Source organism: Silurus aristotelis, assembly GCF_946808225.1.
Source record: "Silurus aristotelis genome assembly, chromosome: 15".
Lineage (NCBI taxonomy): Eukaryota > Metazoa > Chordata > Actinopteri > Siluriformes > Siluridae > Silurus > Silurus aristotelis.
In genome coordinates, this window is record NC_139588.1 from 7528089 (window position 1) to 7552631 (window position 24543).

At 40.0% G+C, this 24543-nt stretch overlaps 1 protein-coding gene across 1 annotated transcript; it reads right to left on the reverse strand.

Moving 5' to 3' along the window:
• Positions 1-39: 39 nt before the first annotated feature.
• pfas (phosphoribosylformylglycinamidine synthase) lies at positions 40-23208 on the reverse strand. The gene is made up of 29 exons (XM_083563288.1): positions 23041-23208; positions 19813-19940; positions 19576-19711; positions 19339-19444; positions 18340-18532; positions 17605-17710; positions 16609-16749; positions 16330-16454; positions 15404-15532; positions 14720-14851; positions 14470-14598; positions 14228-14301; positions 13986-14142; positions 13198-13259; positions 12933-13094; positions 11498-11596; positions 11032-11163; positions 10116-10346; positions 6035-6215; positions 5875-5958; positions 5638-5793; positions 5434-5553; positions 5210-5355; positions 4507-4714; positions 4302-4393; positions 2700-2814; positions 2287-2433; positions 1960-2100; positions 40-1146 (listed from the first exon to the last, which is right to left on the reverse strand). The coding sequence occupies exons 2-29, from the start codon at positions 19934-19936 to the stop codon at positions 827-829; spliced, it is 3948 nt and encodes a 1315-aa protein (XP_083419414.1). The 5' UTR covers positions 19937-19940; positions 23041-23208; the 3' UTR covers positions 40-826.
• Positions 23209-24543: the final 1335 nt, after the last annotated feature.

Sequence of the window (24543 nt, forward strand, 5' to 3'; positions counted from 1 at the left end):
GTAAAGCAGCATCTATGTTAACTACGCACACCATTGTCCTTTATTTCATATCAAAAGTTTATTTTAGTTTTCCATCTTAGTCACTTAGTCATCTGTAGTCACGTCAAACTTGTAATTTATAGCTAGAAGATACATAAATCACAATATCCTCACAAATCCCACATATTACAAAACATTTATTTTGATTCAAGCAGTTTCGGTGTATGAAGTTTCTGAAAAAGAGAACAATTCATTGTCAAAGTAATTCTGTGCTTCCTCGTATTGCCATCACCCAAACGCTCTCGTCATAGTTCATCAGTAAATGCTGATGCGCTGGTGGACAGACGATGATTTACAACTTTAAGGCTGTTGAAAAGATTTCTTTGTTGAAAAGCCCATTTCAAGATCACTGTATAAGATTACAATACTGATATTAATGCTAACATTTTTAATCCAATACATCACATGGTCATTTGGCAAAATTTGGTCCTCATGGCTGGATTTTGACAAAGAAACATGAAACATCACAGTATCAAATTATGGATATGCTGCATCATAGGGAAGCTGCTGTCTACCCTTTTCTGCACACATGAGCTCCAAAACCCCTATAATGAGCTAAAGAACATATGGAATGTGTTTATTTCCCTTACATTCCCAAAAACAGTTTCACCACCATATTGAAAAATATCTACTACTTTTTTTTTTTTACTTGGAATGAAGCCATCTTCAGTTTACTTCAGACTAGTTAATATAATTTGTATACATTTTCTAGCTCTTGTCAATCCACAATACAAGCAATCAGGAAACTTCTACAGATGTAACAGTGAAACAGACACATCCATTATCACTATGATGACAACCCCTCACTCTGACACCATACAGCAGCATTGTGGAACATGCTGAGCCAAGGGGAGGCACGCAGTGAGCCTCTGAGAGGCGCATGTGCCCAGGGCCACTGCCAACTCAGAACCGTGCGCTCTGGGTGGGGCATCATGGCCAGGTGGCGCCCGTCAGGCGAGCAGATACCCGCTATTCCCAAAGCAGATCCATTTGGATTCATGGGGTAGGTCTCGGTTGGGGCTCCGGAGTCATCCACATAGCGCAGAGGTGCCAGAGATGCACTGATCAGCTTCTGCTGTGCTTCAGGGGAGCGGAACTGCATCAGACCTGTACAGGAAGAAGTTCTGCTTTATTGACAGAGACTGCAGAAATAGTGGAATGTAGCTTGAAATATAAAATCAAGTTTAGCGTGTGTTTACTCGAATAGGCTTTTGGACTCAAACTCTCTTTTCAAATCGTAATAAAAACATATCCAAAGTAGATAACATTCTCTTATGTTGCCTTTTTGCACTGTTATGTTGCCTGGTCATTATATATACACATATACCTTGTTTTGAATAATGTCCTATGTTTAACTTCACAATTGCACCTTGTACTGTATTATTTGTAATACACTTGTTTCGTATCCTTGCTCGTCTCTGTACCTTATACTTGCACTCATATAATGTGTTTATTGTATTCACTTGTATATTTATATATATTAGATTTATTTACTTACTTACTTCTGGTTAAATGCTAAGTGCATTTCATTGGCCCTGTATTGTACTCTGCACAATGACATTAAAGTTGAATCTAATCTTATCTAATAAAACAAGCCTATCCCTGATCCTTTCAGTGCCTGAAAAAGGGACCTTACGTTTAATATTTTAGACAACAAAAATTTCAGACAAATATTATATAATAAAACATTGGCCGCCTGTAAATTTCAGTAATGCAGTACTCTTTGTGTAATCTAGTAGATTGCAGTATATGAAACGTTATATTCACTCTGGTTAATATGGCGAGAAAAGGTGAGGAGCATCATTCCCTCTCCCACAAGTAGACAAAAAAGTTGATGACTGTATACCATTTGCAACATTCGGATAAATTATTGCTAGTGTAATATTCTGAACATGGACCACATGAAACATGGCATCTTACCTTCTCCATGTGCAACCCACACACCCAGGGCAGATCCCTCCATGCCCTTCAGCATAATGGCTGGAGAAGGCAGAATGCAGACACTCACAAAGCGTGACTCAAAGCGACCTGACTTATTATGGGTCAAGGTTACCTCGGAGCCTACAACACAAAGCGCAACGAATTATGAGAATCTGATATAAGACACGAGAAAAAAAAAGAGAAAGAATTATACGCATCTCCATGCAGGATGCAAAATGGAAAAAAATAAATAAAAGAAAAAAACCCACCAGAATTTCTGTTTATACTGAAAAAATGGAAACAAATTGTTAAGTTTTGCATGCTCACCTTCATCCTGTGCTCCTCCCACCCAACCAAGCAAAGCCAGAAGCTGGCAGCCGTTACACACCCCCAGACTAAGCGTGTCTTTACGATGGCGAAAACGCTCAAACTCCTCCCGGGCTTTGGAGTTATAAGTGACTGTAGCTGCCCAGCCTAAAAAGACAATAAAACACTAATAATACATGGCTCTTAAGCGCAAAAGAAGCAGAATTTACATAAACAAAAACATGCACGGATTATGGATTAATTTTTTTTGTGCTCTTAAAAGTGTTCAAAGAACAAAGTGGACTCAATTAAATATGGTTTGAAACAACACCAGTACAAACAGCTGTAAATTCACAGTTAAAACTTAATTATTATTATTGTAATTTTTTTAGCATTTCAGTGAACATGTATGTGGGTGTATGATTTTGGTTGACCTTTGGCTGATCCCAGCACATCACCATAACTGAAGCCGCCTACAAACACAACCGCTCGGAACTGGTCAAGAGTCGTGGAGCCGGAGCACAGGTCCTGCATCGTAACATCCCAAACCTACAAAAAACAAAATATCAAAGCATAACGTTTTAAGAAATACAAAAGAGAATTCATTCTATGTAACATTATAGAGCTATGATTTGAGTTTAGGTATTTAACTGAATGCTAATAGGGTTGTTTTAGGACCGCAGTTATATATAGTGTATATAATCAGATGACAATCCTACTCGTGACTTTCTTTTCTGGGTCTATGTACAGTGGAATCTCGGAGCTCGCGAGGGTTAGGGACCAAGACCGGTCGCGAGTTCCGAATTTTCGCGACCTTTTGATACGCCCCTTCCAACCCAGTAAAACCCAAAGAACACTATACGAAATCGAATTAAATGAGTAAATAACACTATTTCTCTCCATAACACTTAATTATTAGACAATTTTAATGAGATAAACCTTGATTATAAATGTTAAAACTAGCGTTTTGAGCAGCTCGCGGTTGCTCACGAGCCGATCTGAATGAGAGTCGCCGGTCGGAATGAAAGTCGCGAGCATGCGAGATCGCGAGCGCTGAGGCCGCGAGCTCCGAGGTTCCACTGTATTTCCTTTGCATTAATATTTTATTAAATAATAAAGGCATGCATATTTACAGAAATTTTATGGATATACTGAGTTATTTTCAATTCAACATAATTCAGTTTTATTTCTATAGCACTCAAGCAATGGACTTTGTCCCGAAGCATCCTTAAAGAAATAAATTAATCAATATAAATTCATAAATTATCCCTGTTTAAATGAAGTTTATTCTTTATGAGTGATACAGTGTATGGGTACGATATGAGGAAGAACCTATGCTCATTCAGGTGACACCGAATGGCCGTTCATTATGGTTCCTTTGTTGTTGAGGTAATCAACTTTTTACTGACGGACTAAGGAAATTGTATTGTTACCAATTCCTACTTTTTCTGCAGAACAATGAAATCAATTTGATGTTTAGAAGGAGCTTTAAGTAAATTTAAGCTGTTGAGGATTTTATGAAGGTTAATTTTGTGGGCATGGTCACTCTCTGAATACTTTTTTAGGAACGCTATTCTAATACTAGATGGAACCTTCTTAGGCTAGATTTGTCCAGTTGTGTCTGTGCCTAATTAAGACTCAGCTGGCTAGCAAAAGTGGACATGGTCTTTTGCTGTTGTAGCTCATCCACCTCAAGGTTTGACATGTGCATTTTGTGACGTTTTTCTGCACACTGTAATTGTACAGTGGAATTTGATTGCTAATGCCTTTCTGTCAGTCCACACTTTGGTGAGCGGGTGGGGGTGGGGGGGGGGGGGGGGTTTGGAGGCTAAAACGGAGAGACAAATATGTGTTTTCAAACAAAAACTTATTAGTGTGGACACTGCCTTAGTGACAAATGCCTCTCCTTGTTCTCTCCCTAAACCAGAAAGCTCCTTACAATAAGTTATGAAGTGCAATTGGGAATTTTAGTGAAGATCCTCGGATTTACAGCATCACTAATCCTGTCTGAAACAATCAGACGTGTGTTTGTGTACCTCGAATCCGGCCATATACAGAGAGACGGACATCTCCCGATCGCCATTGCTGCCTTCTTCGCGGATGACTGCAACACGAGGCTTGCCCACAGCTCCGAAAAATTACAAGACAGACATTATTTCAAATAAAATCAAGGTGGTCTTGACTTCCAGTTGACTTAAGTTCACAAACAATAATAAAAAATGTGAAGGAGGTAAGACTAACCCAGCGCTTTTGTTACAGGTGTTTTAGTGGGGTCAAATGTCAGTTTGAGGTATGGCTGGGTGCGGACAGAAAGCCCCTGCTCTTCCTGCTCTACGCACTGTGGGTTGGCCTGCAGACGCTCCAGCTGGAAGCTCGTGCTCTCCCATAAGGCCCTGAGAGTGGGCAGACGCTCATGCAGCACTTCCTGTCCACACAGGCTCACCTTGACCTGAAAAACAAGAAGTGATTAATAATTATTTCAGTCTTACAGTTCCCTTTTAAATCAGTAATTTGTCATTCAAAAATATGTTCACTAAAGTGGAATAAAATTTGTAAATGAATTATAATCAATCCATTACAATTTTATATAATTAATTAAGGTTGGAGCAGCTTGGGCACATCCATAGGCAAGTGGCTACAAAGCCAAACCATATATATATATATATATATATATATATATATATATATATATATATATATATATATATATATATATATATATATATATATATATATATATGTGTGTGTGTGTGTGTGTGTGTGTGTGTGTGTGTGTGTGTGTGTACATGTATTTGCATTTTAAATTCTGTCTATATCTGTACATTTGTAATACATTTGCTAAACATTACCTGAGAAGCATATAATTAATGACTTCTTTCAATCTTAAAATATTGCGGAACACAGACAACTTGTGCAGACAAATTTATATATATATAAACCTCACCATAGATTCTGGTCCGAAGCCACAGGTAGTGCCAATCTTGTAGCAGCTCAGCCCGGTGTGTGTGTACCACTGACACACATTTTCCACATCACTCTCACACACCTCCAACACCAGACCCAACTCCTCCGAGAATAAAGCCTCCATCACTGCACGAAAGAAAGTATGATCCTAAAAGAAAGGGAATTTTAGCTTTCATATTTTTGACATTCAGACATTATACTGACCTCCAACTCCATTAAAAGGCAAGTCAACATCAAGCCCACGATTCCCGGCAAAGGCCATCTCTAGCAAACAGGAAATGAGTCCCCCGTCGCTGACATCATGCCCTGCACTCAGCATACGATCTACCAGGCACATAGACACACAGATACTATTAGACTTATGAAATCATAAAAAATAAATATACCACAAAAAATGTGATAAATTACCATGGATGAGTGTCTGGGTGGTGTTGAAGCAGGCTGAAAGAAGATCAGGATGATCCAGGTCTGGACTGCAGTCTCCCAGCTGACTGTAACACTGAGCAAGAGCAGAGCCACCGAGCCGGTATTTACCCACACTCACAGGAACATACAGCAATACACCTGACAGTGAGAAAAACACACTCAGATAATAAATTTGTGTCCTTAATAACTGTCCTAAACTGCTTGAATAAGTATTCTGACCTTTGCCCTCCGGGTCATCTAGATCAGGGGTGACAGTGGCAGTGATATCAGGACACACAGCATAGACAGAAATGACCAAAGAACCTAAGAAAGAAAAATGAAAACAGTTCAGCCTTGTTCGACTAGTCCTCAGACAAACGCACAGCCAAACCTCACAGACCTGGTGCTTTGACGGTTTCTCTGCCAACACGAGCAGCCATGCTGAGGGAGTCCTTTCCACCATCCACAGCAATGCCCAACTGTCCCATGACCTCACACATCGCCTGGCACGCCTCCCACAGACACGCCCCTTCACCTGGCAACTTCGCCGCCCACATCCAGTTACCGCTGCACTTTACGTCCTGAGCGAAGCACACAATGTTCAGGAAAAATAAATAATTTTTAGAAATATGTCTAAACCAGTAACATAATTATTAAATCTGTTGGAATTGTGGTTCTTGTGGCCTTCAGCGCAGGGGACAAGACGGCCTTAAAGACAGCGAGGGCCAAACTGTCCCGTGCAATCAGAGAGGCAAAGTGCGCACACAACAAGAAAATCCAGGGCATCCAGGCAATCACAAACTACAAGACAACTTCACCTGCTTCACCTGACCACCTCTCCTCCCAGTGCTCTGTCTAACTGCAGCTGAAGTGAGAAAAGGTCTATGCAGTGTTAACCCACGGAAAGTCTGCTGGACCAGACAACGATCCTGGCAGAGTGCTCAGGGAATGTGCAGAACAGCTAGCGGATATCTTTACGGACATCTTCAACATCTCCCTGAGCAGCGCCGTTGTTCCTACGTGCCTTAAGAGGACAACCATCGTCCCCACGCTGAAGAAGTCTACAGTCTCCTGCCTCAATGACTATCGTCCAGTCGCACTCACACTTATCGTGATGAAGCGCTTCGAGAGGCTCGCCATTAGCACATCAAGACCTTTCACGTACGATGCCATCTCCATGACCCTTTATCTGGCCCTCACCCACCTGGACAATAAGGACTCGTACAAATGCTGTCCATAACTTCAGCTCAGCATTCAACACAATCATCCCTCAGCACCTGATTGAACACCTCCCTCTGTAACTGGATCATGGACTTCCTGACTAGGGGACCTCAGGCAGTCCGGATCAGAAACAGTATCTCCAGCACCACCACACTGAGCACTGGGGCACCTCAGGGCTGTGGGCTCAGACCACTGCTGTTTACTCTGCTGACTTACTACTGTGTAGCAATGCACAGCTCGAATCACATCATGAAGTTTGCCGATGACACGACCATGGTGGGTCTCATCAGCAAAAACGATAATTCAGCATACAGAGAGGAGGTGCACCAGTTAACATCCTGGTGTGGAGCGAACAACCTGTGTCTGAATGTCGACAAAACTAAAGAGATCATCGAAGGATCCTACGTGGAGATCGTCAAGAACACCAAATTCATTCTTGGTGTTCATCTGTCGGAGAACTTCACTTGGTAGCTCAACACCAGCTTCATCACCAAGAAAGCCCAGCAGCGTCTCTACTTCCTGAAAAGGCTGAGGAAAGCTCATCTCCCTCCCCCAATCCTGACCATGTTCTACAGAGGGACAATTGAGAGCATCCTGAGCAGCTGCACCACTGCCTGGTTTGGAAACTGCACAGTTTTGAATAGCAAAAGACCCTACAGAGGATAGTGAGGACGGCTGAGAAGATCATCGGGGTCTCTGTCCCCTCCATCATGGACATTTACACCACACGCTGCATCCGCAAAGCCAACAGCATTGTGGACGACCCCACACACCGCTCACACACACTCTTCACCCTAATACCTTGGAAAGTGGTTCCGAAGCATTCAGGCCTCACATCCAAACTGTGCATCAGATTTTTCCCTCAAGCCATCAGGCTTCTCAACATAGAACTGAACTAAATCTCATCCACACACACCCTGTGACTGATCTGTACAACAATCTGTGACAATAAAAGCTTTTTGACTTGACTTGAGATTTAGACAGGAAGTAAAAATCTAATACACTGTTTAAGCCTTCAGATATGCAAGAAGATAAACTTCTATAAAACGACTGCAATAATTTGCTAGAAAAAATATTCTTTCGGTCTCCATACTACTTTGTCCTCTACATCTACCTCTTTCAAATAAACTATCTGCATGTCTTCTCTCACCACATCCATAAACCTCTTCCTTGGCCTGGCTCTTTTCCTCCTTCCTGGTGGCTCCATCCTCAGCATTCTCCTACTGATATACCCCATGTTCAAAGTCTTTCCCATAACTTCATGGTGTGACATCTCCCTTGTTCTTAAAAATCATACCAGCACACTCCTTCTCCATTCCTCAGGCAAATCTTGTTAAATAATCCTGTTAAAAACTCTACTGTCATCTCTCCTAAACATCTCCATGCTTCTACCGGTATGTCATCTGGTCCAATCACGTTCCACTCTTCATTCTCTTAATCGCTGCTCTCACTTCATCCTTACTAATCCTATCCACTTCTTTATACCATCTCTCTCTCTCTCTCGCTCTCTCTCTCTCTCGCTCTCTCTCATTTTCCTCATTCATCAGCTGCTTAAAATACTCCCTCTATCTTCTAAACACACTCTCCTCACTAGTCAACACATTTCCATCTCCATCCTTTATTGCACTAACTTGCAGCACATCCTTCCCAGCTCGGTCCCTCTGCCTGGCCAATCGGTACAAATCCTTTTTAACTTCTGTAGTGCCCAACCTCTCATACAGCTCCTCATATGCCTTTTCCTTGGCTTTCGCCACATCCCTCTTTACCTGCTGCGCCATCTCCTTGCACTTCTGCCTATTTTTCTCATCTCTCTGCTGATCCCAATTCTGTTTCGCCAACCTCTTTCTCCTTATGCTCTCCTGCATGTCTTCATTCCACCACCACGTCTCTTTGTCTTCCTTTCTCTTTTCATATGTCATACAAAGTATCTTTCTAGCTGTCTCCCTTATCACTTCTGCAGTAGTTTCCCAATCATCCAACACCTCTTCACCACCACCGAACCCCTGTCTGACCTCTTCCCTGAATCCCACACTACAGTCTTCCTCCTTGAGTTTCCACCATCTTATTCTTCTTTCAGTCCTCACACTCCTCCTCCTCTTCTTCATCCCCAAATCTATCCTACAGACCACCATCCGATGCTGTCTAGCTACACTGTCCCCTGCCAACACCTTACAGTCTCCAATCTCCTTCAGGTTGAATCTCCTACATAGAACATAGTCCACCTGTGTGCACCTTCCTCCACTCTTATACGTCACCCTATGATCCTCCTTCATCTTAAAATACGTATTCACCACTGCCATTTCCATCCTTTTAGCAAAATCTACCACCATCTGTCCTTCCACATTCCTCTCCTTAAAACCATACCTACCCATCACCTCCTCATCTCCTCTGTTCCCTTCACCTACATGCCCATTAAAGTCTTCCCCATTCACCAATCGTTCTTTCCTAGGTAAACCATCTACCCATCTACCACTTCATCTAACTCACTCCGGAATCTTTCCTTCTCCTCCATCTTACAGCCGACTTGTGGAGCATAAGCACTGATGACATTTATCATCACCCCTTCAACTTCCAGCTTCACGTTTATCACTCTATTAGAAACTCTCTTCACCTCCACTACACTTTTACTGTACTCTTCCTTCAGGATCACCCCTACATTATTTCTCTTTCCATCCACACCATGATAGAACAGTTTAAACCCACCTCCAATGTTCCTGGCCTTAATCCCTTTCCACTTGGTCTCCTGAACACACAGCATATCCACCTTTCTCCTCTCCATCATATCAGCTACCTCTCTCCCTTTACCCGTCATAGTACCAACACTTAAAGTACCAACCCTTACCTTCACCCTCCTACACTCCTCTTCTCCCTGCTGCCTTTGCAGACATCTTCCTCCTCTCCTTTTCCTGATCTGAATTACAGTAGCCCAATTTCCACCTGTTTTTAACCTGTTGGCTAACAATACCTGTAGCAATCGTTGGTAACCCGGGCCTCGACGAGATTCATTAAGAAATTCTGATTCGTGATCCGCATATTTGATTTGGCACATGTATTACACTGGATGCCCTTCCTAACACATCCCTCCCCATTTATCCAGGCTTGGAAAAGGCACTAACTGTGTACTGGCTTGTGCAAACCTAATGGCGGAGTTGATCTGAAGTGACAGATTCTATAATTCCCTCATTTAATGCACACCACCATAATGCCCCCAATCCTAGTCCCTGCTAAAGTAACAGGTACCCACCAGGCCAAGATTTTACCTTGAGAGCAGTGATACGTGCAAACACCAGATTAGTGAGGGCCTCGCCCACAGCCATTCGAGCTCCAACTGCTGGGGAAACCAGGCCTTTAATTGGCTGCTCCCCGATCGCCGTAGCAGCGCCCTTGAGGCTAAATGGTGATAGAGCAACCACAGCCACATCAGCCAGTGGCGTGTGAAGGGGTCCTACACACTGCTGCTGTGCCACCAATCCAGTCACAGAGCGATCCACCTTAAAAACACACAAAATTGTGTCTGAGTATTTTATTAGCACACTTCATGAAAACAAGTTTAATGAAATAAATGATTCACAATTGATAATCAAAATGGCATGCATAAGAAAAAACTATTTTCTCTTCCCCACTAAAAATAATTAATTAATTAAATAAAATCAGCAGTGACCTTCACCATGCATTTACTGGCATACTGTAATCAGTTTTGTAGCTGGTTGTTCTGATGAAAATTGATCGAGCCATAAATTCTGCATAGAACCGGGATATTAAAGGCCAAAGTCTGGCTCCCTCTGCCAGGAGGTTTTAATGGGGCCATACATAAAATATGATGAACAGCAAAACAAACTTGCAAATCAATCAAACTATGGTCTGAAAGAAAAAGGGGAGTCCACATGCACAAACCTGGGAATATAAAGGTCCTTACACTATTCTGCATGAAGGACAGACTATTTTTCACTACATATTTTTGTTAGTATCACTGTAATTAAATGTTACTTAAAATGCATGTTTTATTGTTTGCCTATCTGTAATTATTCACATTTTAGAAAGGGGCCAATAATTCTTAGATGGCACTCTGTATTTCCAAAGCTGTCCATTGTTCGTAGAAAAAAGGCATACTTAACTAGTGGGCTTTTAGTGGTAAGGTGTATATTAAGTTAGGGACAATATGGGAAATTAGGAGACCTTGTTTGTGAGGTAGCGTTTGCTGGCTACAGCTGGAAGTCGAAGAACTCTCTCGAGAGCAGGCAAAACTGAAAGTCCTGGAGGGAGAGAAAGGGGTTGCAGACAGGAAGGTACATGGTCCAGCCTGAACTCCTACAGAGACACAGAGAGAAAGGAAGAGATTAATACAGAATAATAGATTTCACAATAACATCAGGTACACTTTTCCTTTTCCTTTCCTCAGGAGATTCCTTTTAATATTGCATTTGAATATTTTACTCTTTTTCATTTAAATTATTTTCATACATTATTCTGACATAATTAAACATATCTTGCAAAAAACCAACAACAACAATGAAGTAGTAGAGAAAAAAAAAAAAGATGGATGACTGTTGTTTCTTGCTGAGGCATTACCAGCAACTGTAGATAAATAACCTGTATTTCTTTACCATTAATTTTTTTCACAATGTTTCAACCTGCTTCGTACCTTCTGAGGCATCTTTCCCAGTACCCAATCAAGTTCTAGATCCACAGGGTTTCGCCCACCAGTCCCATTACCGTTAGAGACATCATCCACAAGAACAATCTACAGGGAAAAAACATGCAGATGTTTGAAGTGGTTTTATATGGGCATGCCCATATAATTTATATATATATATATATATATATATATATATATATATATATATATATATATATATATATATATATATATATATATATATAAACACCACAGTCTAATTTACAATTAATTAGTCATCAACAATTAATTAGTTATTTTCCCTTTAAAAGTGAAAAAATATTTTGCTATATATAAAGTTCAGCACAAGACACAAACTATTTATCAAAAGTAACAATCAAGAAGCCAGAATAGAATTTGCAAAGAAATATAAAGATGAGCCACAACATTTCAGAAAACAGAGATTAACCTCTTCCAAAATGATGTTAAGCCATGATCTGGAAAAGGAAAGGATCTGCTCATGATCCAAAGCAAACAAACTCATCAATCAAGCGTTATATACAGTGCATCAGGAAAGCATTCACAGCGCTTCAGTTTTTCCACATTTTGTTATGTTACAGCCTTATTCCAAAATAGATTCATTTCATTATTTTCCTCAAAATTCTACAAACAATATGCTATAACGACATTGCATTTCAGTTCCTGATGTAAAAAAAAGGATTAGTTAAAAAAATTATAAATTAAAAAGCTACATCACAAGCCTAAAAACGCAACACAAATAAATAAATCTCACAATTTGGATAGTTGGTAAAATGCAGCCAAATATTAAGTGACTTACTCTGTTCTAATATTTTTGGAATTGGAGTTTTTGCTCTTTTGCTCTTATATTTTTATATTTTTAATATTTTATTGTCTACTGTTAAGTTATATTTTTTTATATATTTCTTATATTTTATTGTCTACTGTCTATTTTTTATTTTTGTTATTTTTTACTGGAAAGTGCCTTGTGCTCCTTTTGGTTGCTGTAAGGCGCTATATAAATAAAATATGACTTGACTCGACTTGACAATTGTATAGGATGCCTTCAGATGTTGTAGCATTGAAATTTCCCTTCACTTGAACTAGGAGACCCAAACCTGTTCCAGTTTGACAATGCCACTGTGAACAAAGCCAGCTCCATGCAGATATGCTTTACATGGGGTGCAGTGGAAGATCTTGAGTGGCCTACTATAAAGATTTAACCTCAACCTTATCGAAAACGTTTGGAATAATTGTACCTCAGGCCTCCTCACCTCACCTACATCAGCACAAAACCTCACAAGCACACTGCAAAATCTAGTGGAACATCTTTCCAGAAGAATGAAGTTATTGTAACTGCAAAAAGGAATTGGATGGTTAAAAGGAAAATGTTCTGTCCACAAACTTGTCCATATAGTAAATATATTACAGCTTTTACACCCACCTTACTATCACCTGTAATGTTGCCCACAAAGTCAATGGGGCACTTTTCCCTCTGACACACCCGCTCTATAAAACTCCGGTCAGATGGGCGGAGCAACAGAGCATTACTCTCCTGATATTCAGCCCCCCACAGCTCCAAAACACTCAGGGTGGGATCACCTCTCTGCAAAAGAAAGAAGTGGATCATTAGTTATAGGTGTATACAAGAACTTGTCTAGGATACATTTTTATATCCACATACAAATTTCAAGCAATTTGAAGCTCACTTTAAATTTGCTGGTGTAGATGATCGCTCCAGCAGGCTCACTCAGCTCTTTCAGTACGTTTCCTGGAGTATAGAACATATTCAGAATTCCTATGATAATGCAGATACTCTTAATGTACACGGATTATATTTGAAAGTAAGATGATCTCATGTAAATAGTTAAGCAATAATTACATTTTTAGTTTGCAAACAAGCCAGGAAGCCCTCAGTACTGAAGACATTCCCACACTGGTAAATTCATACTGTTACTGATAATGGAGAGCCTTTCGAAATATCCTAAATAAATATTTCCTCAAAAGTAAACCACAAAGAATAAAAAGTGAAATATTTTAAGAATAAAATGGAAATATTTTTAGAATAAAGTCGTAGTAATCTGAGATTAAAATGTTAATATAATGGCAAGAAACATTTTGCTGTTTTGCATAAAATTTGGTTAAATACTATTAGGTTAAAATTTAGCAATAAGGAAATTCTTTGTCATTTGGCGCATCAGCACGGAGTGGTTACATCTGCATGCTATTCGAAGACGAGACGTTGTTTCTTAAGAGACTATGAGGATGACTTGAGGACGACTTTCTTCTCAAAATATTATGACTTTATTCTCATATCGCTACGACTTTAACCCCATAATCTTCGTTTTACCTTTTTTTTTTAGAATGTGGCAATAAATCGCATTCATATAAAAAAAAGTCCCTCAAATCAGAATTAAACAGGGCTGTGCTATTAAAACTGTAATTGTTTTAAACAGAGTTAATATAATAATGCTTATTAAAATAATATACTTATTACCATTGCCTCCTGCACCCTGGTCATGAATACTGCAGATGGGATTTCCTTCAGCTCTCTCCAGGCAGGCCCTTAAAGCCCGATTCATCTTCTGCTCCATCTCAGCATCTCCTCTTTGCACTGCACCCAAATCACGATCGTTGGAGTTATCACCCTGTACCTATAAAACACACAAAAACAGACTTAGTGATTTGTATTTCGAATCATTAAATATAAAACCTGATTGGATTTACATCAATATCTACCTGTACAGACGATGCAGCTCCTCCTCCGACACCAATCCTATACACAGGACCTCCTATTTTCACCACCTCCATACCTAACGCCAGAGAGAAACGTTAACCTCTAGGACAGGAGAAGAACAAAATGACTCTTCTCACTTCATTCATGCATTCGGCACGTTTTCATATTCCGATGCAAAATCAGGAAGCATAACAAAACGATTTTACCAGCATGATCCCTGAGCTGCTCTGAGATTCTGATTTACCCGATTCCGCTTTCTCCTTCTTCACATGATTCTTCTCGATAGAGCCCAGTCCGCCACTGAACATGATTGGCTTGATCCATTCTCTACGCTCACCATTGGCAAGGCGCATTCCAAAGGACCGGGCAAAACCTTGAGTCATCAAAGCAAAGAAAGTAGGAAATTAAAAAAACTAAATTTCTACTAGGAATAAAAGCAAACTGCTAACCAGTTTTGTAAATTTAGCACTGAGCTAAGACACACCACGTTATACCTGCTAGCACTGGCTCGCCAAACTTGTTCCCGTAGTCTGAAGCTCCATTACTGGCTTCAATAGTCACCTGCAAAGGAGGGGCAAAGCTGGAAGGGTACTCCCAACCATCCTCCTCCCACGGAAGGGCAAAACCTGCAGTCAGAAATGTCCAAGAGAATAAGGGGACTATTATCAAGTCAAAGTCAAAGAGAACTTTATTGTTATTCAGCCAGGAAGTAAGGTGCAAAGCAGAATGTAATTGCATTTCTCCAGAGGCTCCAATGTGTAGAAGTGACATAACAATCAGCAGCCAAAACTATAGACAGTACAACAGACAGCAGACAATCCTAATAAACAAATAAACATAGTTAACACAATAGACACACATACACAAAAAAAGGTCAGTATTATTGCACAATATTATTGCTTATTGCACAATAAATGTTCACATTGTAAGGTTTAGTGCACAAGTGCCAAGAATGCAAACTATCTGTGATAAATATAAAGTGCACTAGTGATGATGATGATAAATAAATAGCACATAACTAGTCTGGTTAAAGCACAAGACAAGATCGGAAAGGTGAGTCAGTAGGTGAGTAAGTTGAGTGGCCTGATGGCAGGTGGGGGAAAAACACTCATTCAGAGTCTGGTAGTTTTGCACCGCATACTACAATAACGATGGCGCATTTTAAAAACCAGACCCACCTGGAATGTGAAGGTTACCGAAACAGTACCCAGCAGTCCCTGCAATCACGTGTCCACCTCGGCCTGCACTCTGTACATCTCTGATTCTTCCACCGGTACCTGTTGTAGCTCCACTAAAAGGAGCCACACCTAGAGTTCAAGTACAGCAAAAATAAATAAATGAAAATGAGCACGAGATTGTATCGGTTAGAATATAATAGAGTTGGTCCATGAGTTACGATGGAAACGCTTTCTGATGATTACATCGTAACTTGAATATATCGTAAATTGTGACATTGCCTAGATTGTACATTATTTAGTTAAGCAGAACAATACAGTACATATGCATGTGGCAGCAGGCACGTTAACGACTGGTGTACATTACCTGTACATTATATTCAGGGCTCTTTTAAGGGACCTCGTGCATCAAAACGTGCAACACACGTGCAACATATTGTCATTTCCAGTACAATTATTATATTTCCCATAACAAACTACGCTGTTACGATGTAAAACACAGGGATTAATAGGAGTAGTTATGGAACTGCCTTCCCTAATGTGTGCGCGGGATTTATTTTTTAGGTGAATTTGCATGAAACGAGAGAATTTGCATGTGAGAAAGTGGATATGTTTTTCCTTTAAATCTAAAAACATTTAACCTTTAGTGTAATGAATTCAATTGTGACCAGTGATGTGTCACATCAATAACCAATCCCACCGAGCCCATCTACCTTCAGTATTAATCTACTTTTCAGCCTTAAAACCTGAAAATGATATTTTGTAGCCTGTGTATAAATGTTTAAAAGTCTGATATGTTCTTTTTCTTTACAAATATTTTAGCAATATACTGAAGCAGCTTTTAATGTACCTATAAAAAAAAGCAGGCTTTTAAATTTTGCTCCCAATCTGCAACCACTACAAAGCAAAGATTGTGCTTGTACTCTGACCTGTGGGGAAGTTGTGCGTTTCTGCGGTGAAGATGACGTGTCTGGTGGTGTGTCTGGTCTCATAGCAGCTGGCCTGAGCAGGGTCAGTGGGGAACATGCACTCCAGCTCCATGCCTTTAATACCACTGTGCACACAAACATGCACACACACACACACACACACACACACACACACACACACACACACACACACACACACACACACACACAGAAGTGATGTCAAGCTCAGAGTGCCTTAATGAGGCTATCATGCTGGCAGTCTGACTCTCGCTCACTCACCTGCTGTTATCACAGAACTTGATGACGTTATTCTGATTGCTGTGCTTCTGAGTGTCCATAATGAGGCTGAACAGAGTGTCCTTCTGTTTCTCTCTGTCAATCACCATCCGACCTCTGAAGAACCAGTGGCGACTGTGCTCGCTGTCAGGGATTTTAGAGGGAAAATTTTGTATTTAACTGATTAAAATAAAGGTAGTCCCCAAATTACCATGGTGAGGTGCTGCGATGACCCCATCAAAACGTGAAAAGATCGTAACCTACCCAGGAGTCTTATAGAATGGCAATCAGGATGGATTAATATTCTGTAATTTGTTAAGCCACTAACAAATTACACTATACTACCACATACTGATTAAGGACCTCAGCCATGAACAAGTTTTAGCTACTGATCCATCTGGGAAGGGTTATAAGGCTATCTCCAATTCCAAACTTTCAAATGGAAGTAGGTGAGTGGATAGAATAAAAAAATAGAAGAATAGAATAGCCTTTATTTGTCACATATACATTACAGCACAGTAAAATTTGTTCTTCGCATATCCCAGCTTGTTTGGATGCAGGGGTCAGAGCACAGGGTCAGCCATGATACAGTGCCCCTGGAGCACAGAGGGGTCATAAGGGCCTTGCTCAAGGGCCCAAGAGTGGCAATACCAGGGCTTGAACCCCTGACCTTCCAATCAGTAACCCAGCACCTTAACCACTGAGCTACCACTCCCCTGGTGGCGCATATGCTTCTACGTTTGCCTGCTGCACGAAACTAAATATTTTAACAATTTTGTCATATGGCTATTGGCATCGTAAAATCGAAAAATCATAAGTTGAACCATCATATCTTTAGGACCATGTGTAATTGAATATGTAATCGTTGTGTAATATATATGTGATTTCCACAATTACTACTTAGGAAAAAACTGCTGATGCAAGACTTTAAACTAGTTGTTTCCAAATATTTTCTCATGAAATGTTCATAGCCTTTGACATACATAAACCTACACACACCTGTTAGACTGAGCCAAGTCAAAGCATTCAACACTGGTTGGGTTTCTCTTCACCCTCTGGAACAATGCAGTGTAGTAGTCCAAATCCCAGGAGTCAAATGCTAGTCCTGGTCTCACACACACACACACACACACACACACACACACACACACACACACACACACACACACACACACACACACACACACACACACACACACACACACACACACACACACACACACACACACATTACCAGGATCATATTAAAAGGAAAGGATAATATATGTTATATTGATTTTTTTTCTTGTTAGTTTGTGTATTTTAAGATCAACATTTATGACAACAAGAAATTAACACAATATCATGTTTGTTGTAAATGTTGATTGTGTGATTTCACACTAACTGTAGACAGACAGATAGAAATCCTTGTGCATGACAACACATATAAAACAGCATTGACCTACTTTTTCCATTAACATTCATTCATTATGTGACTGTGTGTCTATCACACACTCACTCACTCTCATGCACACACACACACACACACACACACACACAATATCTTGTGACCTAATAATACTCCATCACTTCTCATCCTGTGACAGCTATGCTTCTTCCAATTATGCCGAGTCATGTGTCTCTAATCTTCACCCTCTCAACCAGGACTCGATCTGCTGCTCTTTGGAATAATATTCTACTAGTTATAAAAAATATCTTTACACATCACTGCACTTTATATGACACGTTTCTCACCAAGCTCATCGTTGGCCCTCTCCAATGCGGCACGGCCTTTTCCTATTATGTCAACCTCGAAAACTTTCTGAGGCCGGATGTCCACAGAGAAAGATGTGATGGGCTTGGTGTAGACACACTCAGTCATGTTGTCATACAAAAGGCTGATTAACTTCTCCATCTCTCCATCTTTACTCAGCTCGTGCAGTTCATCCTTCATCAGAAAAATTATGTTTTTGTTATATACATATTTTTCTCAAAATACAGATTATTTTAACTAATATGGATTAAGGGGTTAAATGCTCAATATGCTTATAATGTAAATCACACTAGTCACATGAACTCTCTCTCTTACACTCACACAGCGTCTCTAAATAAGAAAGTACACCCGTTTTCAATTCTTATTGAAAATATTATGTTAATATTATTTAGACTATATTTCTATCAATTACATGGTCTGCATCAACTTCTATTAACAAATAGAGCCTCAGGTAACTAAAAACATTTCAATATACAGTCATTTTCCCCTCTAAAACGTGAACTACAATTCAGAAATCAGACGGAAATAAATAAGTACACCCTATCCTTCTTACACAGTCATTACATGATTAATTAGCAACCAGGTGAAGATCTGCCACTTTGGTGTTTGGGTGGGACATTAGCCATGACCTTATAGAATAAATTCTTGCTGATGATCAATCTGGGAAGGGTTATAAAGCCATTTCCAAACAATTAGAAATTCACTATTCTACATTAAAGAGGATTGATAGGTAATAGAAGCTCATTGGATAAGACGTCGTACTTCCACTCAAAAATAAAATATGTTGTGTTGTTTGTTGTGTCCATAGAGGTTATTTGTTTGTTTATGAATTTTTTTTAAAGATCACACACTTGCTATGTTTGCCCTGAGAAATAATAATAATTTTTTAAAAAGGGTGTATTTTCTTTTCCACCATCCCAACCAGGCCTCACTGATTAATATGTGATGAAAATCTCAGGGCGTGAAGCAGTTGTGCAGACCTTGATGAGATGCCTGCGAGACAGCTCAACCCTTGTCACTTGACTCAGGCCTGCACTCTGGCAGATGGACACGGCATTTGTGGACCACGCAGTAGAGAAGTTAAGTCTGTAAAAAGGAGCAAAAAGCAAAAAATTAGGTTTACAATACTGATCACTGCTTATGCTGATACTGCTCCAAGTGCACTACTGATGTTATAAACAGTACTGAGTTCAGTTAATGAAACAGTCTTTGTATACCTGGGGCCAATCTCCACAAGTTTCTCTCCTGGCACAGTCGCTCTGAGAGCGGGCTCATCAGACAGCCCTGAAGACTGAGGAGGAGCAAATAACCAGCGCAGGATGTCCGTCTGCTCCCAACTTATACAGTCAGCACCTGAGGGAGGAAAAACAGATAAACCTGTAAGTGGGCTAGACATGCTCCACTGCACCATCAACCAAAAATTAAATATAATCGTCCTCTTTTTTTTGTCTCACCATTTACTTCCACATTATAGCAGAATTCAGTGGTTATGGTGACCTGAGGATAAAGCTGTTTGACTCTCTGAAGGCTCCGCCCACCTTCATCGTCTGTCCTCCTGTAGAACTGCAGGACTGACATAATCCTGTCAAAATACACACACACACACACACACAGTTACAATTAACCAACTCAAATACAATACCTCTAGCTGATAGTTTCATGTTGAACAAAGGCACTTTATTAAGACCTTAAAGAGGGAAAACGATGGACAATTTTGAGTGTTTTTATACATTCACAGGACGATAGCAGAGGTCGACAGATTTTAACGATACCAATAGCTAGGTTGGATCGTACTCAAAAATCGTAAATCAAGTGATAGTTTCTAAAATGGACACTTGATTTAAAAGCAAACAAACAAAACATTCCATGAAAAATAGTACTGAACTTTATTACAAAAATAAACAAATAAACAGTAATGAATCATGAAAATGTGCATATTAAATATGAATATATTATATATTGATAAATATAGAAGAAAATAAAAGACATGCATTCAAACTAAAGCAAAAAGTAACAGTCCAAATAAATTTTTATAAAAGTAAAAAAATAAGTCAGTCTAAATAAACAGCGTGTGGCGTTTGTAATTCGCCTGTAGATGCTGCTGTCGTTCTGTTTAACGCAACCCGGTAAAACAAACGTTATGTATTTTTGCTATAGTTCAACCAAGGGGGCAATTAATTGTCAAAACCGATGAATCGGTCATCCTTTACACACCAAATACATTCACACCTACCACTGAAAGCTGCTATTTAAGCCAAACATGATGCATTTCTAATTCTGCAAATACCGAATACGATCATTTAGAAGAAGAACAATTATTTTATCACTATATGTTGCCACCAAATGCCCTTGCGTGCTTACTTTGACACGTTTTTGCTTTTTATGCTTTTCCAGTTATGTATAAGGCTATCTATATAGAGGGTTTAGCGCGATGAGGATCATTCCTTGGTCTATGGAATTCAACTAAACATCTGTATAATAAGCAAAAACAAAAGTTCTAGGTGAAGTTTTCACACAGAAAAAAACAAAACTACATTCAAAAATCATCTATATGTATTAGAGACTGTGGCAGGAAAAAACCATGAATGAAACTTGTAATCAAATTCCAACTGGGAATGAACTACTTACATGAAATAAGTGTATTTGTGTTAGGAGTTTATAAGATTTAGCATATTGTGTATTATGAGTGGAAGAGCTGTGTTGTTTTCAACTCTGCTTGCATTTCTTCCCTGACTAGATCACTCATCTGCTCTTTTTGAATTACTATACATCTGTCCACATATATGCTAGTGGTAATAGATACAGTTTCAATATTCTTACAGCCTTACAAAGTGAGCAACTTGCCGAATCCCATATATCACCATGTTTGACTGGTCAATTAGCTCATCTCCCAGTCTTTCATGAACTGACCAGAAGTAAAATTTAGTCACACCATAGGGTATACAATTCCTCTTCTTTTGGATGCTCTAATTAGGGGTCGCTACAGCGGATTATCTGTCTCCATACATCTCTGTCCTCTATATCAGCCTCTATCAAAGCAACTACCTGCATGTCTTCCCTCACCACATCCATAAACCTCCTTGTTGGTCTTCCTCTAATGCTCCTTCATGGTGGCTCCATCCTCAGCATTCTCCCACCGATATACCCCATGTCCCTCCTCTGCACATGTCCAAACCATCTCAATCTCGCCTCTCTCACCTTTTCCCCAAACCGTCCCAAATGCGCTGTTCCCCTAATAAACTCATTTCTAATCCTGTCCATCCTCATCACTCCCAATGAAAATCTCAGCATCTTCAGCTCTGCTACCTCCAGCTCCACCTCCTGTCTTTCTCCCTGCAACTGTCTCTAAACCATACAACATCGCAGGTCTCACCACAGTCCTATAAACTTTCCCTTTCACTCTTAAAAATACAAATTACATATTACATATTACATATTACAAATCACTACAAATACTTTTCTTCACTTCTCTAACACACTCACCATTACTTTGCACCCCAGTTACCTGAACTCCTCCACCTTCCCCACCTCTTCTCCCTGCAACCGCACCACTCCACTGTCCTCCCTTTCATTCACACACATGTACTCTGTCTTACTCCTACTGACTTTCATTCCCCTTCTCGCCAGCGTGTACCTCCAGCTCTCCAGGCTCCCTACTCTCACCACAAATCACAATATTATCCGCAAACATCATAGTCCACGGAAACTCCTGTCTGACCTCATCCGTCAACCTGTCCATCACCACTGCAAACAGAAAAGGGCTCAGAGCCGATCCTTGATGCAATCCAACATCCACCTTTAACCAGTCTGTCGTTCCTTCTAAACACACTTCACTGCTGTCACATTGTATAAACCCTATCCAATAATCAGTTAGATTAAATCAATCAAGAAACTGATGGCATAATACTCGATGAATCCTTCCATGCTCAGTAAGAAGAATGGGCTTGGACCGAAACCATACAGGTATTGCTATAGGCTATTGGCTTGGGATCCATACATTTTTATTTTTTTGGACTCTGGCCCAATTGATGATTGATTCCTGAAAGGTACTTTGCACTGTCTATGTAAGAACAAAAGCTTGAGCCATTGGGGATCTGTGCACAATTTTAAAGCTTACTAATTGTAAATGGAAAAGAAAATCAGAGGAGTATCAATATCAGGTGAAATTTAAGGATTCAGTATCAGTTTCATCTCTTCCACATACATATGAGTATATATTTTTCATAGGGAAGTAAATATGTGTTGTTTGGCTGGATGGAACGAGCACACGTTTTTGCAGCTCTGAAAGTGATTCTATGAGGTTTTCAACTGAGAAGTCCACAGAAATGTGCAGAGAAAATCAGAATGAACTCAGGGTCAAACAGACCCACCAAAGTGTTGCACCACAGCCTGCACATTGATCACAAACTAATCAGGAGGGTTTAGTTCCCTGATAAGAGTCTGTTTAACTCAGTTACACAGAAACCTGCCTTTTCTACAGAACCTCAAGAGGGATAGGGTTTGATCACGTGACACTAGTTGCAATTTTAATGAATGGGCAAAGAAAGTATTGCACTACTTAAAGTGTAGGTCAACTTTAATTTAGTGTCAATAAAGACATTCTTTTTGCTCCAGGGGAAAAAGCATTAAACTACTCTATTAAGTCTCTTTAAAATAAATATTAAATTAGGAACAAATCTTACCTTCCAGTTGCTCAGTGACTGGGTTGATTGGCTGGTGTGAGATGAAGCTGATAGATCAGATCAGATCAGTATACTATAGTAGTGTACACTATAGTAAGCAGAACCCCTGACCACTGTAGGCAGTCCTACACTCAACCCACGTGTCCGACACTTTTTACCACCCGTATTCAAAGAGAAGCCCCGGGATTGGCTCTTACTACAATTAAACGTTTTTTCATTGGATGGCGACCTATAACCACATGATTTCAGCCAATCCCAACTCAGAAGGCGGGACTTGCCCGAATGCTAGCGGAGGAAATATAGAAGTTCTGACTCTCCCAAACGTAGGTAAACATTTGCGCATGCGCAGTGCTGTTATCTGGTTGTAGGTGGGTTGGAAGAGAATTACATGGTGCATGTATTTACATTTCCAATGTAATTAGATTTCCAGTGTATGAATTATTGGCTTTCAGGTCCACACACATAGTGAACTGTACCTAAGCAATCTCAATCCTTTTTACATGCAATGTGTGGGGTCAAAATTATGTGGACAAATGATCATCATATCCATATGTAGTTCTTCCCCATACACAGTTGTGTAGCTTTTATTTGTTATATGTACATCACAGGACACTGACATTCTTTTCTCACATATTTTAGCTTGTTAGGAAGGTGTGGGTCAGAACACAGGGTCAGCTATGGTACAGCACTCCTGAATCAGAGATGATTAATTGGCTCAAGGGCCAATCAGAGGTAGCTTGGTGATACTGGGGCTTGATCCCCAAATTGTCATCTTAGTAACCCAGAGCCTTATCCACTGAGCTACCGCTTCACTTAGAGTGGTGAACAAACAGTGGAGAATCCAATGGTTTTCTAGTCAAATACCTTAAACGCTCAGCTATAACTACATTTTAACTTATATGTACATATAATGTAGCATTAAAGCTTCTTATCAATGGAAATAATTGTTTACTGGAACTGATCCAGCATGAAAGTGACCCGTGCACAAAGTGAGCTTCATGATTGCAGTGTGTTAAGTTTGGAGTGGAAGAACTCAAAGCCCTGGCCTTACCTCCACTGAACAATGCACCTACATCAGCATCTGATCTCAGTAATGGTTTTGTCAGTCATTCAACACAAATCCCCACAGTAATGCTCCAATATTAAGTTGGAAAGCCTTATCCTACCTTAGATGTGGTAGCAGGTTTCACAGGGATTGGATCCTAATTTGTTGCAACCCAGCTCAGGATAATGCGGTCTCTAAAACTGAGTGGGAGTGAAGAGGTGTGAGAGAGTGTGTCTGAAGAAACTCTAATTCTGAGTACACGATTAACCAAAAATCCTATAAATCATTGTAATCGCTAAAAACTGTGGCAGTCCTGCAGTCTTTTGTACTCGATCTGTGTTGCGTCACTGAGCGGAGATCAGAAATCAAGTTTCTTTTCATGTAACAAGCACATTCTTTGCACCTCTGACGTCTATGTCTTGTTGGAAATCTCCATCGTGAAGAAGACATGAGAAAAG